General features: G+C 43.5%; 1 protein-coding gene across 1 annotated transcript in view; it reads left to right on the top strand.

The window, feature by feature from the left end:
* The window catches only part of c8b (complement component 8, beta polypeptide), a 169,679-nt gene that overhangs the window by 64,290 nt on the left and 80,015 nt on the right, over window positions 1–25,374 (top strand). The window contains exons 3-6 of the mRNA XM_061930835.2: window positions 5,314–5,453; window positions 8,259–8,357; window positions 20,480–20,611; window positions 22,634–22,753. Coding sequence (XP_061786819.2) covers window positions 5,314–5,453; window positions 8,259–8,357; window positions 20,480–20,611; window positions 22,634–22,753 — 491 coding nt within the window. The remainder of the gene's footprint in view (window positions 1–5,313; window positions 5,454–8,258; window positions 8,358–20,479; window positions 20,612–22,633; window positions 22,754–25,374) is intronic.

Here is a 25,374-nt window from a genome sequence, read left to right as displayed (position 1 = left end):
CCATCATGCACTCTCCTCTCCATCATGCACTCCCCTCTTCATCATGCACTCCCCTCTCCATCATGCACTCCCCTCTCCATCATGCACTCTTCATCATGCACTCCCCTCTCCATCATGCACTCCCCTCTCCATCATGCACTCCCCTCTCCATCATGCACTCTTCATCATGCACTCCCCTCTCCATCATGCACTCTTCACCATGCACTCCCCTCTCCATCATGCACTCCCCTCTCCATCATGTACTCCCCTCTCCATCATGCACTCCCCTCTCCATCATGCACTCTTCATCATGCACTCACCTCTCCATCATGCACTCTTCACCATGCACTCCCCTCTTCATCATGTACTCCCCTCTCCATCATGTACTCCCCTCTCCATCATGCACTCCCCTCTCCATCATGCACTCTTCATCATGCACTCCCCTCTCCATCATGCACTCTTCACCATGCACTCCCCTCTCCATCATGCACGCCCCTCTCCATCATGCACTCTTCATCATGCACTCCCGTCTCCATCATGCACTCCCCTCTCCATCATGCACTCTTCATCATGCACTCCCCTCTTCATCATGTACTCCCCTCTCCATCATGCACTCCCCTCTCCATCATGCACTCCCCTCTCCATCATGCACTCTTCATCATGCACTCCCCTCTTCATCATGTACTCCCCTCTCCATCATGCACTCCCCTCTCCATCATGCACTCCCCTCTTCATCATACACTCCCCTCTCCATCATGCACTCCCCTCTTCATCATACACTCCCCTCTCCATCATGCACTCCCCTCTCCATCATGTACTCCCCTCTTCATCATGCACTCCCCTCTCCATCATGTACTCCCCTCTTCACCATGCACTTCCCTCTCCATCATTAATGCACGGTGTTTCTTAGTAGTACATCAAGGATAAAGTACTATTAAGTAAGAAAGTACATCAAGGATAAAGTACTATTAAGTAAGAAAGTACATCAAGGATAAAGTACTATTAAGTAAGAAAGTACATCAAGGATAAAGTACTATTAAGTAAGAAAGTACATCAAGGATAAAGTACTATTAAGTAAGAAAGTACATCAAAGATAAAGTACTATTTAGTAAGAAAGTACATCAAGGATAAAGTACTATTAAGTAAGAAAGTACATCAAGGATAAAGTACTATTAAGTAAGAAAGTACATCAAAGATAAAGTACTATTAAGTAAGAAAGTACATCAAAGATAAAGTACTATTAAGTAAGAAAGTACATCAAGGATAAAGTACTATTAAGTAAGAAAGTACATCAAGGATAAAGTATTATTAAGTAAGAAAGTACATCAAAGATAACGTACTATTAAGTAAGAAAGTACATCAAGGATAAAGTACAATTAAGTAAGAAAGTACATCAAAGCTAAAGTACTATTAAGTAAGAAAGTACATCAAGGATAAAGTACTGTTAAGTAAGAAAGTACATCAAGGATAAAGTACTATTAAGTCAGAAAGTACATCAAAGATAAAGTACTATTAAGTAAGAAAGTACATCAAGGATAAAGTACTATTAAGTAAGTAAAAACATCAAAGATAAAGTACTATTAAGTCAGAAAGTACATCAAAGATAAAGTACTATTAAGTAAGTAAAAACATCAAAGATGAAGTACTATTAAGTAAGAAAGTACATCAAAGATAAAGTACTATTGACTCTTATATTTCCAAGTTCTCAGGGCCAAATAAAAGAAGGTGGTGGATCAGACCTGGACTTGGCTGTCTGAGGTCTAGAGGACCTAAGACCTGGTCTAGACCTGGTCTAGAAGACAACATGAAGAAGAGACACAATTAGAAGTAGCTGGAGGGGACGTTGTCATGGCGACAAGCTCAGAAGGGGTCAAAGGTTAATCCATGCCCTGACAGAAAGTTAGCAGTGGCCAAGTCCTGGAGGGACCATCTGCTGCCATCTGGACCCTGTCCTCGGTCTTCTTTCTCTTCACCACTTCATTCCCACACACAACCCAGACCACGTCTGAGTCCAGACCCAGAAACCCAGACCAAATGACACCACGTCTGAGTCCAGGTCTTGGCGCTGATTGGGGTCTTCGCGCTTATTGGGGTTTTGGCGCTTATTGGGGTCTTGGCACTTATTGTGGTCTTGGCACTTATTGGGGTCTTGGCGCTTATTGGGGTCTTGGTGCTTATTGGGGTTTTGGTGCTTATTGGGGTCTTGGCACTTATTGTGGTCTTGGCACTTATTGGGGTCTTGGCGCTTATTGGGGTCTTGGTGCTTATTGGGGTTTTGGTGCTTATTGGGGTTTTGGTGCTTATTGGGGTCTTGGCACTTATTGGGGTCTTGGCGCTTATTGGGGTCTTGGTGCTTATTGGGGTTTTGGTGCTTATTGGGGTCTTGGCACTTATTGGGGTCTTGGCGCTTATTGGGGTTTTGGCGCTTATTGGGGTCTTGGCACTTATTGTGGTCTTGGCACTTATTGGGGTCTTGGCGCTTATTGGGGTCTTGGTGCTTATTGGGGTTTTGGCGCTTATTGGGGTCTTGGTGCTTATTGTGGTCTTGGCACTTATTGGGGTCTTGGCGCTTATTGGGGTCTTGGCGCTTAATGGAGTCTTGGTGCTTATTGGGGTTTTGGCACTTATTGGGGTTTTGGCACCAAATGGGGGTTTGGTGCTTATTGGGGTCTTGGCACTTATTGGGGACTTGGCACTTATTGGGGTATTGGTGCTTATTGGGGTTTTGGCACTTATTGGGGTCTTGGCACCAAATGGGGTTTTGGTGCTTATTGGGGTCTTGGCACTTATTAGGGACTTTGCACTTATTAGGGTCTTGGCACTTATTGGGGTCTTTGTGCTTATTGGGGTCTTGGTGCTTATTGGGGTCTTGGCACTTATTGGGGTCTTGGTACTTATTGTGGTCTTGGCACTTATTGGGGTCTTGGCACTTATTGGGGTCTTGGTGCTTATTGGGGTTTTGGTGGTTATTGGGGTCTTGGCACTTATTGTGGTCTTGGCACTTATTGGGGTCTTGGCGCTTATTGGGGTCTTGGTGCTTATTGGGGTTTTGGTGCTTATTGGGGTTTTGGTGCTTATTGGGGTCTTGGCACTTATTGGGGTCTTGGCGCTTATTGGGGTCTTGGTGCTTATTGGGGTTTTGGTGCTTATTGGGGTCTTGGCACTTATTGGGGTCTTGGTGCTTATTGGGGTTTTGGCGCTTATTGGGGTCTTGGCACTTATTGTGGTCTTGGCACTTATTGGGGTCTTGGCGCTTATTGGGGTCTTGGTGCTTATTGGGGTTTTGGTGCTTATTGGGGTCTTGGCACTTATTGTGGTCTTGGCACTTATTGGGGTCTTGGCGCTTATTGGGGTCTTGGCGCTTAATGGGGTCTTGGTGCTTATTGGGGTTTTGGCGCTTAATGGAGTCTTGGCGCTTATTGGGATCTTGACACTAATTGGGGTCTTGGAGCTTATTGGGGTCTTGGCGCTTATTGGGGTCTTGGCGCTTATTGGGGTTTTGGCACTTATTGGGGTCTTGGCACCAAATGGGGTTTTGGTGCTTATTGGGGTCTTGGCACTTATTAGGGACTTGGCACTTATTGGGGTCTTGGTGCATATTGGGGGTTTGGCACTTATTGGGGTCTTGGCACCAAATGGGGTTTTGGTGCTTATTGGGGTCTTGGCACTTATTGGGGACTTTGCACTTATTAGGGTCTTGGCACTTATTGGGGTCTTTGTGCTTATTGGGGTCTTGGTGCTTATTGGGGTCTTGGCACTTATTGGGGTCTTGGCGCTTAATGGAGTCTTGGCGCATATTGGGGTCTTGGCACTTATTGGGGTCTTGGCACCAAATGGGGTTTTGGTGCTTATTGGGGTCTTGGCACTTATTAGGGACTTGGCACTTATTGGGGTCTTGGTGCATATTGGGGGTTTGGCACTTATTGGGGTCTTGGCACCAAATGGGGTTTTGGTGCTTATTGGGGTCTTGGCACTTATTGGGGACTTTGCACTTATTAGGGTCTGGGCACTTATTGGGGTCTTGGTACTTATTGGGGTTTTGGCACTTATTGGGGTTTTGGCGCTTATTGGGGTCTTGGCGCTTATTAGGGTCTTGGCGCTTATTATATACTTACATCATGTGTATATTAGATGTTATTATGAATGTTACTACATGACATATATACTTACATCATGTATATATTACATGTTATTATGAATGGTACTAGATGCTACATATATACTTACATCATGTATATATTACATGTTATTATGAATGTTACTACATGACATATATACTTACATCATGTATATATTACATGTTATTATGAATGGTACTAGATACTACATATATACTTACATCATGTATATATTACATGTTATTATGAATGTTACTACTTGACATATATAATTACATCATGTATATATTACATGTTATTATGAATGTTACTACATGACATATATACTTACATCATGTATATATTACATGTTATTATGAATGGTACTAGATACTACATATATACTTACATCATGTATATATTACATGTTATTATGAATGTTACTACATGACATATATACTTACATCATGTATATATTACATGTTATTATGAATGTTACTACTTGACATATATAATTACATCATGTATATATTACATGTTATTATAAATGTTGCTACATGACATATATACTTACATCATGTATATATGACATGTTATTATGAATGTTACTAGATACTACATATATACTTACATCATGTATATATTACATGTTATTATGAATGTTACTACATGACATATATACTTACATCATGTATATATTACATGTTATTATGAATGTTACTACATGACATATATACTTACATCATGTATATATTACATATTATTATGAATGTTACTACATGACATATATACTTACATCATGTATATATTACATGTTATTATGAATGTTACTACATGACATATATACTTACATCATGTATATATTACATGTTATTATGAATGTTACTACATGACATATATACTTACATCATGTATATATTACATATTATTATGAATGTTACTACATGACATATATACTTACATCATGTATATATTACATGTTATTATGAATGTTACTACATGACATATATACTTACATCATGTATATATTACATGTTATTATGAATGTTACTACATGACATATATACTTACATCATGTATATATTACATGTTGCCTCGTCTCTTTTTGTCCAGCTCCATGTCTTCACTCGTCGCTAATTTATGATTCACTCTACATCCGGCGCTCTAAATATTTATGTCAGATCGTCCGACTCATGCATCCTGCCCTCCCCTTCCCCTCCTTGTCTTCCCGCCGCAGGTCAGGACCGCAGCGAGGCGGGGCTTATTAAGCGTTTCCGTGGAGACGGAGTGCGCTACAAGGCCAAGCTGATCGGGATAGACGAGGTGACGGCGGCACGCGGGGACAAGCTGTGTCAGGACTCCATGATGAAGCTGAAGGTGCTGACTCACTCGTCTCAGTCACATGTGGACAAGTGTGTGGTTTCTCTCAGATCAGTCACAGTTTAGAACCAATAGGAGGACTCACGTACTTCCAGGTATGTGTGCCAGGTGTACGTTAGTAAACCTCACTCACCTCAGTTACATGTGGACAAGAGCAAGGGTGTGGTTTCTCTCAGATCAGTCACAGTTTAGAACCAATAGGAGAACTCACGTACTTCCAGTGTGTGTGAAACAGGTGTAGGTTGGTAAACCTCACTCACTTCAATCACATGTGGACAAGAGCAAGGGTGTGGTTTCTCTCAGATCAGTCACAGTTTAGAACCAATAGGAGAACTCACGTACTTCCAGGTATGTGTACCAGGTGTAGGTTGGTAAACCTCACTCACTTCAGTCACATGTGGACAAGCGCAAGGGTGTGGTTTCTCTCAGATCAGTCACAGTTTAGAACCAATAGGAGAACTCACATACTTCCACGTGTGTGCAACAGGTGTAGATTGGTAAACCTCACTCACTTCAGTCACATGTGGACAAGAGCAAGGGTGTGGTTTCTCTCAGATCAGTCACAGTTTAGAACCAATAGGAGAACTCACATACTTCCAGGTGTGTGTGAAACAGGTCACTTCAGTCACATGTGGACAAGCGCAAGGGTGTGGTTTCTCTCAGATCAGTCACAGTTTAGAACCAATAGGAGGAGTCACATACTTCCAGGTGTGTGTGAAACAGGTGTAGGTTCGTAAACCTCACTCACTTCAGTCACATGTGGACAAGAGCAAGGGTGTGGTTTCTCTCAGATCAGTCACAGTTTAGAACCAATAGGAGGAGTCACATGCTTCCACGTGTGTTTAACAGGTGTAGGTTGGTAAACCTCACTCACTTCAGTCACATGTGGACAAGAGCAAGGGTGTGGTTTCTCTCAGATCAGTCACAGTTTAGAACCAATAGGAGAACTCACATACTTCCAGGTGTGTGTGAAACAGGTCACTTCAGTCACATGTGGACAAGAGCAAGGGTGTGGTTTCTCTCAGATCAGTCACAGTCTAGAACTAATAGGAGGAGTCATGTGCTTCCAGGTGTGTTTAACAGGTGTAGGTTGGTAAACCTCACTCACTTCAGTCACATGTGGACAAGAGCAAGGGTGTGGTTTCTCTCAGATCAGTCACAGTTTAGAACCAATAGGAGGAGTCACATGCTTCCACGTGTGTTTAACAGGTGTAGGTTGGTAAACCTCACTCACCTCAGTCACATGTGGACAAGCGCAAGGGTGTGGTTTCTCTCAGATCAGTCACAGTTTAGAACCAATAGGAGGAGTCACATACTTCCAGGTGTGTGTGAAACAGGTGTAGGTTCGTAAACCTCACTCACTTCAGTCACATGTGGACAAGAGCAAGGGTGTGGTTTCTCTCAGATCAGTCACAGTGTAGAACCAATAGGAGGAGTCACATACTTCCAGGTGTGTGTGAAACTGGTGTAGGTTCGTAAACCTCACTCACTTCAGTCACATGTGGACAAGCGCAAGGGTGTGGTTTCTCTCAGATCAGTCACAGTTTAGAACCAATAGGAGAACTCACATACTTCCAGTGTGTGTGAAACAGGTGTAGGTTCGTAAACCTCACTCACTTCAGTCACATGTGGACAAGAGCAAGGGTGTGGTTTCTCTCAGATCAGTCACAGTTTAGAACCAATAGGAGAACTCACATACTTCCAGTGTGTGTGAAACAGGTGTAGGTTCGTAAACCTCTCTCACTTCAGTCACATGTGGACAAGAGCAAGGGTGTGGTTTCTCTCAGATCAGTCACAGTTTAGAACCAATAGGAGGAGTCACATGCTTCCAGGTGTGTTTAACAGGTGTAGGTTGGTAAACCTCACTCACTTCAGTCACATGTGGACAAGAGCAAGGGTGTGGTTTCTCTCAGATCAGTCACAGTTTAGAACCAATAGGAGGAGTCACATGCTTCCAGGTGTGTTTAACAGGTGTAGGTTGGTAAACCTCACTCACTTCAGTCACATGTGGACAAGAGCAAGGGTGTGGTTTCTCTCAGATCAGTCACAGTTTAGAACCAATAGGAGAACTCACATACTTCCAGTGTGTGTGAAACAGGTGTAGGTTGGTAAACCTCACTCACTTCAATCACATGTGGACAAGAGCAAGGGTGTGGTTTCTCTCAGATCAGTCACAGTTTAGAACCAATAGGAGGAGTCACATGCTTCCACGTGTGTTTAACAGGTGTAGGTTGGTAAACCTCACTCACGTCAGTCACATGTGGACAAGAGCAAGGGTGTGGTTTCTCTCAGATCAGTCACAGTCTAGAACCAATAGGAGGAGTCATGTGCTTCCAGGTGTGTTTAACAGGTGTAGGTTGGTAAACCTCACTCACTTCAGTCACATGTGGACAAGAGCAAGGGTGTGGTTTCTCTCAGATCAGTCACAGTCTAGAACCAATAGGAGGAGTCATGTGCTTCCAGGTGTGTTTAACAGGTGTAGGTTGGTAAACCTCACTCACTTCAGTCACATGTGGACAAGAGCAAGGGTGTGGTTTCTCTCAGATCAGTCACAGTTTAGAACCAATAGGAGGAGTCACATACTTCCAGGTGTGTGTGAAACAGGTGTAGGTTGGTAAACCTCATGCACGAGTCGTGCTGGTCAGCCCAGTGGTTAGCACCCTGCTCTCTCATACGCGCGACCAGGGTTTACGTCCCCGTGTGGAATGCGGTAAAAAGACAGTGGGCTACATACCCCGTGTCCAAAGTGCGGGCCGAGGGTAAAGGAAGGCTGTCATCTTCTCACATCTTGCTCTCCTGCAGGGTATGGCGTCGTCCGCACGTTCCAAAGGCGAGCACAAGCAGAGAGTCTTCTTGACCGTCTCCTTCAGCGGGATCAAGATCTACTGCGAGCGATCAGGGGTGAGTATGAAGTCCGAGGGCAGATGTTTGCACGCCTGACTACACCATGTAAAACAACCACGCACTCGGTTAAGTCTTGTCACCTGGGGCCTGATCTACCAAACAGTGTGTGTAAAGTAGTGTGCACTATTAGTGGGTGTGTCACAGGTGATCTACTAAGACCCAAACAGCGTGTGTAAAGTAGTGTGCACTATTAGTGGGTGTGTCACAGGTGATCTACTAAGACCCAAACAGCGTGTGTAAAGTAGTGCGCACTATTAGTGGGTGTGTCACAGGTGATATACTAAGACCCAAACAGCGTGTGTAAAGTAGTTTGCACTATTAGTGGGTGTGTCACAGGTGATCTACTAAGACCCAAACAGCGTGTGTAAAGTAGTGTGCACTATTAGTGGGTGTGTCACAGGTGATCTACTAAGACCCAAACAGCGTGTGTAAAGTAGTGTGCACTATTAGTGGGTGTGTCACAGGTGATCTACTAAGCAGCGTGTGTAAAGTAGTGTGCACTATTAGTGGGTGTGTCACAGGTGATCTACTAAGACCCAAACAGCGTGTGTAAAGTAGTGTGCACTATTAGTGGGTGTGTCACAGGTGATCTACTAAGACCCAAACAGCGTGTGTAAAGTAGTGTGCACTATTAGTGGGTGTGTCACAGGTGATCTACTAAGACCCAAACAGCGTGTGTAAAGTAGTGTGCACTATTAGTGGGTGTGTCACAGGTGGTCTACTAAGACCCAAACAGCGTGTGTAAAGTAGTTTGCACTATTAGTGGGTGTGTCACAGGTGGTCTACTAAACAGCGTGTGTAAAGTAGTGTGCACTATTAGTGGGTGTGTCACAGGTGGTCTACTAAGCAGCATGTGTAAAGTAGTGTGCACTATTAGTGGGTGTGTCACAGGTGATCTACTAAACAGCGTGTGTAAAGTAGTGTGCACTATTAGTGGGTGTGTCACAGGTGGTCTACTAAGACCCAAACAGCGTGTGTAAAGTAGTGTGCACTATTAGTGGGTGTGTCACAGGTGGTCTACTAAGACCCAAACAGCGTGTGTAAAGTAGTTTGCACTATTAGTGGGTGTGTCACAGGTGATCTACTAAGCAGCGTGTGTAAAGTAGTGTGCACTATTAGTGGGTGTGTTACAGGTGGTCTACTAAGACCCAAACAGCGTGTGTAAAGTAGTTTGCACTATTAGTGGGTGTGTCACAGGTGATCTACTAAGCAGCGTGTGTAAAGTAGTGTGCACTATTAGTGGGTGTGTCACAGGTGGTCTACTAAGACCCAAACAGCGTGTGTAAAGTAGTGTGCACTATTAGTGGGTGTGTCACAGGTGATCTACTAAGCAGCGTGTGTAAAGTAGTGTGCACTATTAGTGGGTGTGTCACAGATGATCTACTAAGCAGCGTGTGTAAAGTAGTGTGCACTATTAGTGGGTTTATCACAGGTGGTCTACTAAGACCCAAACAGCGTGTGTAAAGTAGTGTGCACTATTAGTGGGTGTGTCACAGGTGGTCTACTAAGCAGCGTGTGTAAAGTAGTGTGCACTATTAGTGGGTGTGTCACAGGTGATCTATTAAGACCCAAACAGCGTGTGTAAAGTAGTGTGCACTATTAGTGGGTGTGTCACAGGTGATCTACTAAGACCCAAACAGCGTGTGTAAAGTAGTGTGCACTATTAGTGGGTGTGTCACAGGTGGTCTACTAAGACCCAAACAGCATGTGTAAAGTAGTGTGCACTATTAGTGGGTGTGTCACAGGTGATCTACTAAGACCCAAAAGCGTGTGTAAAGTAGTGTGCACTATTAGTGGGTGTGTCACAGGTGGTCTACTAAGACCCAAACAGTGTGTGTAAAGTAGTGTGCACTATTAGTGGGTGTGTCACAGATGATCTAGTAAGACCCAAACAGCGTGTGTAAAGTAGTGTGCACTATTAGTGGGTGTGTCACAGGTGGTCTACTAAGCAGCGTGTGTAAAGTAGTGTGCACTATTAGTGGGTGTGTCACAGGTGATCTACTAAGACCCAAACAGCGTGTGTAAAGTAGTGTGCACTATTAGTGGGTGTGTCACAGGTGATCTACTAAGACCCAAACAGCGTGTGTAAAGTAGTGCGCACTATTAGTGGGTGTGTCACAGGTGATATACTAAGACCCAAACAGCGTGTGTAAAGTAGTGTGCACTATTAGTGGGTGTGTCACAGGTGATCTACTAAGACCCAAACAGCGTGTGTAAAGTAGTGTGCACTATTAGTGGGTGTGTCACAGGTGATCTACTAAGCAGCGTGTGTAAAGTAGTGTGCACTATTAGTGGGTGTGTCACAGGTGATCTACTAAGACCCAAACAGCGTGTGTAAAGTAGTGTGCACTATTAGTGGGTGTGTCACAGGTGATCTACTAAGACCCAAACAGCGTGTGTAAAGTAGTGTGCACTATTAGTGGGTGTGTCACAGGTGATCTACTAAGACCCAAACAGCGTGTGTAAAGTAGTGTGCACTATTAGTGGGTGTGTCACAGGTGGTCTACTAAGACCCAAACAGCGTGTGTAAAGTAGTTTGCACTATTAGTGGGTGTGTCACAGGTGGTCTACTAAACAGCGTGTGTAAAGTAGTGTGCACTATTAGTGGGTGTGTCACAGGTGGTCTACTAAGCAGCATGTGTAAAGTAGTGTGCACTATTAGTGGGTGTGTCACAGGTGATCTACTAAACAGCGTGTGTAAAGTAGTGTGCACTATTAGTGGGTGTGTCACAGGTGGTCTACTAAGACCCAAACAGCGTGTGTAAAGTAGTGTGCACTATTAGTGGGTGTGTCACAGGTGGTCTACTAAGACCCAAACAGCGTGTGTAAAGTAGTTTGCACTATTAGTGGGTGTGTCACAGGTGATCTACTAAGCAGCGTGTGTAAAGTAGTGTGCACTATTAGTGGGTGTGTCACAGGTGGTCTACTAAGACCCAAACAGCGTGTGTAAAGTAGTTTGCACTATTAGTGGGTGTGTCACAGGTGATCTACTAAGCAGCGTGTGTAAAGTAGTGTGCACTATTAGTGGGTGTGTCACAGGTGGTCTACTAAGACCCAAACAGCGTGTGTAAAGTAGTGTGCACTATTAGTGGGTGTGTCACAGGTGATCTACTAAGCAGCGTGTGTAAAGTAGTGTGCACTATTAGTGGGTGTGTCACAGATGATCTACTAAGCAGCGTGTGTAAAGTAGTGTGCACTATTAGTGGGTTTATCACAGGTGGTCTACTAAGACCCAAACAGCGTGTGTAAAGTAGTGTGCACTATTAGTGGGTGTGTCACAGGTGGTCTACTAAGCAGCGTGTGTAAAGTAGTGTGCACTATTAGTGGGTGTGTCACAGGTGATCTATTAAGACCCAAACAGCGTGTGTAAAGTAGTGTGCACTATTAGTGGGTGTGTCACAGGTGATCTACTAAGACCCAAACAGCGTGTGTAAAGTAGTGTGCACTATTAGTGGGTGTGTCACAGGTGGTCTACTAAGACCCAAACAGCATGTGTAAAGTAGTGTGCACTATTAGTGGGTGTGTCACAGGTGATCTACTAAGACCCAAAAGCGTGTGTAAAGTAGTGTGCACTATTAGTGGGTGTGTCACAGGTGGTCTACTAAGACCCAAACAGTGTGTGTAAAGTAGTGTGCACTATTAGTGGGTGTGTCACAGATGATCTAGTAAGACCCAAACAGCGTGTGTAAAGTAGTGTGCACTATTAGTGGGTGTGTCACAGGTGGTCTACTAAGCAGCGTGTGTAAAGTAGTGTGCACTATTAGTGGGTGTGTCACAGGTGATCTACTAAGACCCAAACAGCGTGTGTAAAGTAGTGTGCACTATTAGTGGGTGTGTCACAGGTGGTCTACTAAGCAGCGTGTGTAAAGTAGTGTGCACTATTAGTGGGTGTGTCACAGGTGATCTACTAAGCAGCGTGTGTAAAGTAGTGTGCACTATTAGTGGGTGTGTCACAGGTGATCTATTAAGACCCAAACAGCGTGTGTAAAGTAGTGTGCACTATTAGTGGGTGTGTCACAGGTGGTCTACTAAGACCCAAACAGTGTGTGTAAAGTAGTGTGCACTATTAGTGGGTGTGTCACAGATGATCTACTAAGACCCAAACAGCATGTGTAAAGTAGTGTGCACTATTAGTGGGTGTGTCACAGGTGATCTACTAAGACCCAAAAGCGTGTGTAAAGTAGTGTGCACTATTAGTGGGTGTGTCACAGGTGGTCTACTAAGACCCAAACAGCATGTGTAAAGTAGTGTGCACTATTAGTGGGTGTGTCACAGGTGATCTATTAAGACCCAAACAGCGTGTGTAAAGTAGTGTGCACTATTAGTGGGTGTGTCACAGGTGATCTACTAAGCAGCGTGTGCAAAGTAGTGTGCACTGTTAGTGGGTGTGTCACAGGTGGTCTACTAAGACCCAAACAGCGTGTGTAAAGTAGTTTGCACTATTAGTGGGTGTGTCACAGGTGATCTACTAAGCAGCGTGTGTAAAGTAGTGTGCACTATTAGTGGGTGTGTCACAGGTGGTCTACTAAGACCCAAACAGTGTGTGTAAAGTAGTGTGCACTATTAGTGGGTGTGTCACAGATGATCTACTAAGACCCAAACAGCGTGTGTAAAGTAGTGTGCACTATTAGTGGGTGTGTCACAGGTGATCTACTAAGACCCAAAAGCGTGTGTAAAGTAGTGTGCACTATTAGTGGGTGTGTCACAGGTGGTCTACTAAGACCCAAACAGCGTGTGTAAAGTAGTGTGCACTATTAGTGGGTGTGTCACAGGTGGTCTACTAAGACCCAAACAGTGTGTGTAAAGTAGTGTGCACTATTAGTGGGTGTGTCACAGATGATCTAGTAAGACCCAAACAGCGTGTGTAAAGTAGTGTGCACTATTAGTGGGTGTGTCACAGGTGGTCTACTAAGCAGCGTGTGTAAAGTAGTGTGCACTATTAGTGGGTGTGTCACAGGTGATCTACTAAGACCCAAACAGCATGTGTAAAGTAGTGTGCACTATTAGTGGGTGTGTCACAGGTGGTCTACTAAGCAGCGTGTGTAAAGTAGTGTGCACTATTAGTGGGTGTGTCACAGGTGATCTACTAAGCAGCGTGTGTAAAGTAGTGTGCACTATTAGTGGGTGTGTCACAGGTGATCTATTAAGACCCAAACAGCGTGTGTAAAGTAGTGTGCACTATTAGTGGGTGTGTCACAGGTGGTCTACTAAGACCCAAACAGTGTGTGTAAAGTAGTGTGCACTATTAGTGGGTGTGTCACAGATGATCTACTAAGACCCAAACAGCGTGTGTAAAGTAGTGTGCACTATTAGTGGGTGTGTCACAGGTGATCTACTAAGACCCAAAAGCGTGTGTAAAGTAGTGTGCACTATTAGTGGGTGTGTCACAGGTGGTCTACTAAGACCCAAACAGCATGTGTAAAGTAGTGTGCACTATTAGTGGGTGTGTCACAGGTGATCTATTAAGACCCAAACAGCGTGTGTAAAGTAGTGTGCACTATTAGTGGGTGTGTCACAGGTGATCTACTAAGCAGCGTGTGCAAAGTAGTGTGCACTGTTAGTGGGTGTGTCACAGGTGGTCTACTAAGACCCAAACATCGTGTGTAAAGTAGTGTGCACTATTAGTGGGTGTGTCACAGGTGGTCTACTAAGACCCAAACAGCGTGTGTAAAGTAGTTTGCACTATTAGTGGGTGTGTCACAGGTGATCTACTAAGCAGCGTGTATAAAGTAGTGTGCACTATTAGTGGGTGTGTCACAGGTGGTCTACTAAGACCCAAACAGCGTGTGTAAAGTAGTTTGCACTTTTAGTGGGTGTGTCACAGGTGATCTATTAAGCAGCGTGTGTAAAGTAGTGTGCACTATTAGTGGGTGTGTCACAGGTGGTCTACTAAGACCCAAACAGCGTGTGTAAAGTAGTGTGCACTATTAGTGGGTGTGTCACAGGTGATCTACTAAGAAGCGTGTGTAAAGTAGTGTGCACTATTAGTGGGTGTGTCACAGATGATCTACTAAGCAGCGTGTGTAAAGTAGTGTGCACTATTAGTGGGTGTGTCACAGGTGGTCTACTAAGCAGCGTGTGTAAAGTAGTGTGCACTATTAGTGGGTGTGTCACAGGTGATCTATTAAGACCCAAACAGCGTGTGTAAAGTAGTGTGCACTATTAGTGGGTGTGTCACAGGTGGTCTACTAAGCAGCGTGTGTAAAGTAGTGTGCACTATTAGTGGGTGTGTCACAGGTGATCTATTAAGACCCAAACAGCGTGTGTAAAGTAGTGTGCACTATTAGTGGGTGTGTCACAGGTGATCTACTAAGACCCAAAGAGCGTGTGTAAAGTAGTGTGCACTATTAGTGGGTGTGTCACAGGTGGTCTACTAAGACCCAAACAGCATGTGTAAAGTAGTGTGCACTATTAGTGGGTGTGTCACAGGTGATCTACTAAGACCCAAAAGCGTGTGTAAAGTAGTGTGCACTATTAGTGGGTGTGTCACAGGTGGTCTACTAAGACCCAAACAGCGTGTGTAAAGTACTGTGCACTATTAGTGGGTGTGTCACAGGTGATCTATTAAGACCCAAACAGCGTGTGTAAAGTAGTGTGCACTATTAGTGGGTGTGTCACAGGTGGTCTACTAAGACCCAAACAGTGTGTGTAAAGTAGTGTGCACTATTAGTGGGTGTGTCACAGATGATCTAGTAAGACCCAAACAGTGTGTGTAAAGTAGTGTGCACTATTAGTGGGTGTGTCACAGGTGGTCTACTAAGCAGCGTGTGTAAAGTAGTGTGCACTATTAGTGGGTGTGTCACAGGTGATCTACTAAGCAGCGTGTGTAAAGTAGTGTGCACTATTAGTGGGTGTGTCACAGGTGATCTATTAAGACCCAAACAGCGTGTGTAAAGTAGTGTGCACTATTAGTGGGTGTGTCACAGGTGGTCTACTAAGACCCAAACAGTGTGTGTAAAGTAGTGTGCACTATTAGTGGGTGTGTCACAGATGATCTACTAAGACCCAAACAGCGTGTGTAAAGTAGTGTGCACTATTAGTGGGTGTGTCACAGGTGATCTACTAAGACCCAAAAGCGTGTGTAAAGTAGTGTGCACTATTAGTGGGTGTGTCACAGGTGGTCTACTAAGACCCAAACAGCATGTGTAAAGTAGTGTGCACTATTAGTGGGTGTGTCACAGGTGATCTATTAAGACCCAAACAGCGTGTGTAAAGTAGTGTGCACTATTAGTGGGTGTGTCACAGGTGATCTACTAAGACCCAAACAGCGTGTGTAAAGTAGTGTGCACTATTAGTGGGTGTGTCACAGATGATCTACTAAGACCCAAACAGCGTGTGTAAAGTAGTGTGCACTATTAGTGGGTGTGTCACAGTTGATCTACTAAGACCCAAACAGTGTGTGTAAAGTAGTGTGCACTATTAGTGGGTGTGTCACAGGTGGTCTACTAAGACCCAAACAGCATGTGTAAAGTAGTGTGCACTATTAGTGGGTGTGTCACAGGTGATCTATTAAGACCCAAACAGCGTGTGTAAAGTAGTGTGCACTATTAGTGGGTGTGTCACAGGTGATCTACTAAGACCCAAACAGCGTGTGTAAAGTAGTGTGCACTATTAGTGGGTGTGTCACAGATGATCTACTAAGACCCAAACAGCGTGTGTAAAGTAGTGTGCACTATTAGTGGGTGTGTCACAGTTGATCTACTAAGACCCAAACAGTGTGTGTAAAGTAGTGTGCACTATGTGTTAGTGCACGCAAACCCTATAGTAGATCAGACATGTGGTCTTCCTGCTCATAGGGGATGGTGGCAGGTGTCTGGGTAAACTGGTTCCAGTAAGAGCAGGATATCATGTCTGGGTGTGATGCAGCCAGGTTCTGGTGCTGCTAGGAAACGGACTGGTTCCACCTCCATCTTGGCCTGGCCTGTTGTTCTATTAGGGGATGATGGAGAGGCCCCGCCCTCCCCCCGCCTACCCTGGCATGGCGTGGGCTGGGAAGAAGCTCTCTTCTCATCAGCACCAACTGATAATTAGCAGCCCTTAATGATCATTGCCTCTAATGCTAATTACCCTGCGGCTCCACCGCAGCTGTGCCAAACTTGTAATCATGCGGCACTTGTCCCGTGGCTTTGGACCTCCATGAGAGCAGAGGGAGAACTGATGGGCCCCGCTAGTGGGCCCTCATGCTCCTCATTTACTTTGTTGATTAGCACCACTAATTAACCCTCCGCACTCTGGATCCCTCCTTGCGGAGATGAAGAACTGTATGGAAAGTAGAGTATTAGTGGTGTCGAACCTTCATCTGGACCCTGCAGGAGATGAAGAACTGTATGGAAAGTAGAGTATTAGTGGTGTTGAACCTTCATCTGGACCCTGCAGGAGATGAAGAACTGTATGGAAAGTAGAGTATTAGTGGTGTTGAACCTTCATCTGGACCCTGCAGGAGATGAAGAACTGTATGGAAAGTAGAGTATTAGTGGTGTTGAACCTTCATCTGGACCCTGCAGGAGATGAAGAACTGTATGGAAAGTAGAGTATTAGTGGTGTTGAACCTTCATCTGGACCCTGCAGGAGATGAAGAACTGTATGGAAAGTAGAGTATTAGCGGTGTTGAACCTTCATCTGGACCCTGCAGGAGATGAAGAACTGTATGGAAAGTAGAGTATTAGTGGTGTTGAACCTTCATCTGGACCCTGCAGGAGATGATCTATGGTAGGCCTAAGTCAAATGAATATGATCAATGATAAAGTTCTATGTTTTATTTATCAGCGGCCTAAGTCAAATAAACTGTACACCTTTACACCCGACTGTACACCTGACTGTACACCTGACTGTACACCTGACTGTACACCTGACTGCACACTTTTATACCTGACTGCACACCTGACTGTACACTTGACTGTACACCTTTACACCTGACTTTACACCTTTACACCTGACTGTACACCTTTACACCTGACTTTACACCTTTACACCTGACTGTACACCTGACTGTACACCTTTACACCTGACTGTACACCTGACTGTACACTTTTACACCTGACTGTACACCTGACTGTACACCTTTACACCTGACTGTACACTTTTACACCTGACTGTACACCTGATTGTACACCTGTACACCTGACTGTACACTTTTACACCTGACTGTACACCTGACTGTACACCTTTACACCTGACTGTACACCTGACTGTACACCTTTACACCTGACTGTACACCTGACTGTACACTTTTACACCTGACTGTACACCTGACTGTACACCTTTACACCTGACTGTACACCTGACTGTACACTTTTACACCTGACTGTACACTTGACTGTACACCTTTACACCTGACTGTACACCTTTACACCTGACTGTACACCTGACTGTACACCTTTACACCTGACTGTACACCTGACTGTACACCTTTACACCTGACTGTACACTTGACTGCACACCTGACTGTACACTTTTACACCTGACTGCACACCTGACTGCACACCTGACTGTACACCTGACTGTACACCCTTACATCTGACTGTACACCTTTACACCTGGCTGTACACCTGATTTTACACCTCTACACCTGACTTTACACCTTTACACCTGACTGTACACCTGACTTTACACCTGACTGTACACTTTTACACCTGACTGTACACCTGGCTGTACACCTTTCCACCCGACTGTACATCTTTACACCTGACTGCACACCTTTACACCTGACTGCACACCTGACTGTACACCAGACTGTACACCTTTACACCCGACTGTACACCTTTACACCTGACTGCACACCTGACTGTACACCTGACTGTACATCTTTACACCCGAATGTACACCTTTACACCTGACTGTACACGTTTACACCTGACTGTACACCTGACTTTACACCTGACTGTACACCTTTACACCTGACTGTACGCCTGACTGCACACCTTTACACCTGACTGCACACCTGACTGTACACCTGACTGTACACCTTTACACCTGACTGTACACCTGACTGCACACCTTTAAACCTGACTGTACACCTGACTGCACACCTTTACACCTGGCTGTACACCTGACTGTACACCTTTACACCTGACTGTACACTTTTACACCTGACTGCACACCTGACTGTACACCTTTACACCTGACTGTACACCTGACTGTACACTTTTACACCTGACTGTAAGCCTTTATACCCGACTGTAAACCTTTACACCTGACTGTACACTTGACTGCACACCTGACTGTACACCTTTACACCTGACTGTACACTTTTACACCTGACTGCACACCTGACTGTACACCTTTACACCTGACTGTACACCTGACTGTACACTTTTACACCTGACTGTAAGCCTTTATACCCGACTGTACACCTTTACACCTGACTGTACACTTGACTGCACACCTGACTGTACACTTTTACACCTGACAGCACACCTGACTGCACACCTGACTGTACACCTGACTGTACACCCTTACATCTGACTGTACACCTTTACACCTGGCTGTACACCTGATTTTACACCTCTACACCTGACTTTACACCTTTACACCTGACTGTACACTTGACTGCACACCTGACTGTACACCTTTACACCTGACTGTACACTTTTACACCTGACTGCACACCTGACTGTACACCTTTACACCTGACTGTACACCTGACTGTACACTTTTACACCTGACTGTAAGCCTTTATACCCGACTGTACACCTTTACACCTGACTGTACACTTGACTGCACACCTGACTGTACACTTTTACACCTGACAGCACACCTGACTGCACACCTGACTGTACACCTGACTGTACACCCTTACATCTGACTGTACACCTTTACACCTGGCTGTACACCTGATTTTACACCTCTACACCTGACTTTACACCTTTACACCTGACTGTACACTTTTACACCTGACTGTACACCTGACTGTACAAATTTACACCCGACTGTACATCTTTACACCTGACTGCACACCTTTACACCTGACTGCACACCTGACTGTACACCAGACTGTACACCTTTACACCCGACTGTACACCTTTACACCTGACTGCACACCTGACTGTACACCTGACTGTACACCTTTACACCCGAATGTACACCTTTACACCTGACTGTACACCTGACTGTACACTTTTACACCTGACTGTAAGCCTTTATACCCGACTGTACACCTTTACACCTGACTGTACACTTGACTGCACACCTGACTGTACACTTTTACACCTGACAGCACACCTGACTGCACACCTGACTGTACACCTGACTGTACACCCTTACATCTGACTGTACACCTTTACACCTGGCTGTACACCTGATTTTACACCTCTACACTTGACTTTACACCTTTACACCTGACTGTACACCTGACTTTACACCTGACTGTACACTTTTACACCTGACTGTACACCTGGCTGTACACCTTTACACCCGAATGTACACCTTTACACCTGACTGTACATGTTTACACCTGACTGCACACCTGACTTTACACCTGACTGTACACCTTTACACCTGGCTGTACACCTTTACACCCGAATGTACACCTTTACACCTAACTGTACACGTTTACACCTGACTGTACGCCTGACTGCACACCTTTACACCTGACTGTACACCTGACTTTACACCTGACTGTACACCTTTACACCTGACTGTATGCCTGACTGCACACCTTTACACCTGACTGCACACCTGACTGTACACCTGACTGTACACCTTTACACCTGACTGTACACCTGACTGCACACCTTTAAACCTGACTGTACACCTGACTGCACACCTTTACACCTGGCTGTACACCTGACTGCACATGTTTAAACCTGACTGTACACCTGACTGCACACCTTTAAACCTGACTGTACACCTGACTGCACACCTTTACACCTGGCTGTACACCTGACTGTACACCTTTACACCTGACTGTACACCTGACTGTACACTTTTACACCTGACTGCACACCTGACTGTACACCTTTACACCTGACTGTACACTTTTACACCTGACTGTACACCTGACTGCACACCTGACTGCACACCTGACTGTACACCTGACTGTACACCTGACCGTACACCTGACTGCACACCTTTACACCTAAATGCACACCTTTACACCTGACTGTACACCTGTTGTCCAGGTGCCTCTGCATCAGCACTCGGTCCATGAAATCAGCTACATCGCCAAGGACACCAGAGACCACCGAGCCTTTGGCTACGTGTGCGGCAAGGAGGGCCACCACCGCTTTGTGGCCATCAAGAGCGCACAGTCGGTAAGTAATCCACCATCTTTTCATATTACCTTAGTTACACAACCACTTTTCAGAAGAACCCTGTTGGTTTACTCTAATGATCATCTACCATAGATACTGTACATGTTGGTTTACTCTGATGATCATCTACCATAGATACTGTACATGTTGGTTTACTGTGATGATCATCAAGACATTTGAGTAACTTAAACATATGAGTAACTTAAACATTTGAGTAATTTAGACAATTGAGTCACTAAGACATTTGAGTCACTAAGACAATTGAGTCACTAAGACAATTGAATCACTAAGACAATTGAGTCACTAAGACATTTGAGTCACCAAGACAATTGAGTCACTAAGACAATTGAGTCACTAAGACAATTGAGTCACTAAGACAATTGAATCACTAAGACATTTGAGTCACTAAGACAATTGAGTTACTAAGACAATTGAGTCACTAGGACAATTGAATCACTAAGACAATTGAATCACTAAGACAATTGAGTCACTAAGACAATTGAGTCACTAAGACAATTTAATCACTAAGACAATTGAGTCACTAAGACATTTGAGTCACCAAGACAATTGAGTCACTAAGACAATTGAATCACTAAGACATTTAAGTCACTAAGACAATTGAGTCACTAAGACAATTGAGTCACTAGGACAATTGAATCACTAAGACAATTGAGTCACTAAGACATTTGAGTCACTAAGACAATTGAGTCACTAAGACAATTGAGTCACTAGGACAATTGAATCACTAAGACAATTGAGTCACTAAGACATTTGAGTCACTAAGACAATTGAGTCACTAAGACAATTGAGTCACTAAGACATTTGAGTCACTAAGACAATTGAGTCACTAAGACAATTGAGTCACTAGGACAACTGAATCACTAAGACAATTGAGTCACTAAGACATTTGAGTTACTAAGACAATTGAGTCACTAAGACAATTGAGTCACTAGGACAATTGAGTCACTAAGACATTTGAGTCACTAAGACAATTGAGTCACTAAGACAATTGAGTCACTAGGACAATTGAATCACTAAGACAATTGAGTCACTAAGACAATTGAGTCACTAAGACAATTGAACCACTAAGACAATTGAGTCACTAAGACATTTGAGTCACTAAGACAATTGAGTCACTAAGACAATTGAGTCACTAAGACAATTGAGTCACTAAGACATTTGAGTCACTAAGACAATTGAATCACTAAGACAGTTGAGTCACTAAGACATTTGAGTCACTAAGACAATTGAGTCACTAGGACAATTGAATCACTAAGACAATTGAGTCACTAAGACATTCGAGTCACTAAGACAATTGAGTCACTAAGACAATTGAGTCACTAAGACAATTGAGTCACTAGGACAATTGAATCACTAAGACAATTGAGTCACTAAGACAATTGAGTCACTAAGACATTTGAGTCACTAAGACAATTGAGTCACTACGACAATTGAGTCACTAGGACAATTGAACCACTAAGACAATTGAGTCACTAAGACATTTGAGTCACCAAGACAATTGAGTCACTAGGACAATTGAATCACTAAGACAATTGAGTCACTAAGACATTTGAGTCACTAAGACAATTGAGTCACTAAGACAATTGAGTCACTAGGACAATTGAATCACTAAGACAATTGAGTCACTAAGACATTTGAGTCACTAAGACAATTGAGTCACTAAGACAATTGAGTCACTCGGAGACGGAGGTGTTTTCACGGTGTGTTCAAGGGCTGCAGAACAGAGTAGGACGCCACCTTGTTTCAAAGTACTTTCAACAATACTGCGATACAAAAGATGTTGATATCGTTACATCCCTACATGCACCACGTCTTCTCCCAGAAACCAGTCCTTCGGGTGAGGACTTAAACTGAAATCAGAAGAGGAAAAAGTGGGTCGTCAGGGCGAGGTCATCAAGTCAAGTCAGGACCACTAAACTGAAAGTGAAAGCTTGTACTTTCACTTTGTTGCATGACCTCATACTTAGTCTTCTCCATTGAGCATCTTGGTCGTCCGTGCAGGCGGAGCCGGTCATCATGGACCTGCGAGACCTCTTCACTCTCATCTACGACATGAAGCAGCGGGAGGAGGTGGAGAAGAAGGCCCAGAAGGACAAACACTGTGAGCAGGTGGTGTACCAGGTAGGACTGGAGGAGAACAGGAAATACTGTATACAACTTTATTAGGCACACCTGCAGACCTTCACGGGCTCCGGTGCAAGAACTGTACCAGACTTGAGATGTTGGCTGGGGGGGCGCACATGACCCCAGCAGGTCCTAACAGGGACTCTCAGAGATCCAACTGCAAGATTGGTAGTGGACTCTGAAGACCACCCCAATAGTGACCACCAAGCGTAGAACTACCCCACACCATATACCCGGTTTTAGTGACTATAAGATGCTATTTTTGGTGCAGCTAATCTATGGATTTAGTTTTGTAATGTTATGCATAAAACACTGAAAAGGTGTGTAACTGTTTGTCCCATGGCGCCATCTTTTGGAAGCCTACAGTATTTCTTTCTGTTCATTTACAATTGTTCCCAAACAGTGTTTGTAACAGGGCAGTAAAACGGCTAATCAAACAAAACAGAAGTCATGGTCATGCACAAGCTAGCTCTCCAATCAGCTAAACAGACTCAATAACTCCACGATCATCTACCATAGATACTGTACATGTTGGTTTACTGTGATGATCATCAAGACATTTGAGTAACTTAAACATATGAGTAACTTAAACATTTGAGTAATTTAGACAATTGAGTCACTAAGACATTTGAGTCACTAAGACATTTGAGTCACTAAGACAATTGAGTCACTAAGACATTTTAGTCACCAAGACAATTGAGTCACTAAGACAATTGAATCACTAAGACAATTGAATCACTAAGACAATTGAGTCACTAAGACATTTGAGTCACTAAGACAATTGAGTCACTAAGACAATTGAGTCACTAGGACAATTGAATCACTAAGACAATTGAGTCACTAAGACATTTGAGTCACTAAGACAATTGAGTCACTAAGACAATTGAATCACTAAGACAATTGAGTCACTAAGACATTTGAGTCACTAAGACAATTGAGTCACTAAGACAATTGAGTCACTAGGACAATTGAATCACTAAGACAATTGAGTCACTAAGACATTTTAGTCACCAAGACAATTGAGTCACTAAGACAATTGAATCACTAAGACAATTGAGTCACTAAGACATTTGAGTCACTAAGACAATTGAGTCACTAAGACAATTGAGTCACTAGGACAATTGAATCACTAAGACAATTGAGTCACTAAGACATTTGAGTCACTAAGACAATTGAGTCACTAAGACAATTGAGTCACTAGGACAATTGAATCACTAAGACAATTGAGTCACTAAGACATTTGAGTCACTAAGACAATTGAGTCTTTTGGAAGCCTACAGTGTTTCTTTCTGTTCATTTACAATTGTTCCCAAACAGTGTTTGTAACAGGGCAGTAAAACGGCTAATCAAACAAAACAGAAGTCATGGTCATGCACAAGCTAGCTCTCCAATCAGCTAAACAGACTCAATAACTCCACGATCATCTGCCATAGATACTGTACATGTTGGTTTACTGTGATGATCATCAAGACATTTGAGTAACTTAAACATATGAGTAACTTAAACATTTGAGCAATTTAGACAATTGAGTCACTAAGACATTTGAGTCACTAAGACAATTGAGTCACTAAGACAATTGAGTCACTAAGACATTTTAGTCACCAAGACAATTGAGTCACTAAGACAATTGAATCACTAAGACAATTGAGTCACTAAGACAATTGAATCACTAAGACAATTGAGTCACTAAGACAATTGAATCACTAAGACATTTAAGTCACTAAGACAATTGAGTCACTAAGACAATTGAGTCACTAGGACAATTGAATCACTAAGACAATTGAGTCACTAAGACATTTGAGTCACTAAGACAATTGAGTCACTAAGACAATTGAGTCACTAGGACAATTGAATCACTAAGACAATTGAGTCACTAAGACATTTGAGTCACTAAGACAATTGAGTCACTAAGACAATTGAGTCTTTTGGAAGCCTACAGTGTTTCTTTCTGTTCATTTACAATTGTTCCCAAACAGTGTTTGTAACAGGGCAGTAAAACGGCTAATCAAACAAAACAGAAGTCATGGTCATGCACAAGCTAGCTCTCCAATCAGCTAAACAGACTCAAGAACGCCACGATCATCTACCATAGATACTGTACATGTTGGTTTACTGTGATGATCATCAAGACATTTGAGTAACTTAAACATATGAGTAACTTAAACATTTGAGTAATTCAGACAATTGAGTCACTAAGACATTTGAGTCACCAAGACAATTGAGTCACTAAGACAATTGAATCACTAAGACAATTGAGTCACTAAGACAATTGAGTCACTAAGACAATTGAATCACTAAGACAATTGAGTCACTAAGACATTTTAGTCACCAAGACAATTGAGTCACTAAGACAATTGAATCACTAAGACAATTGAGTCACTAAGACATTTGAGTCACTAAGACAATTGAGTCACTAAGACAATTGAGTCACTAGGACAATTGAATCACTAAGACAATTGAGTCACTAAGACATTTGAGTCACTAAGACAATTGAGTCTTTTGGAAGCCTACAGTATTTCTTTCTGTTCATTTACAATTGTTCCCAAACAGTGTTTGTAACAGGGCAGTAAAACGGCTAATCAAACAAAACAGAAGTCATGGTCATGCACAAGCTAGCT

The sequence above is a fragment of the Nerophis lumbriciformis genome, linkage group LG37 (assembly GCF_033978685.3).
Source record: "Nerophis lumbriciformis linkage group LG37, RoL_Nlum_v2.1, whole genome shotgun sequence".
NCBI lineage: Eukaryota > Metazoa > Chordata > Actinopteri > Syngnathiformes > Syngnathidae > Nerophis > Nerophis lumbriciformis.
This window is presented reverse-complemented; position numbering and strand designations above follow the sequence as displayed.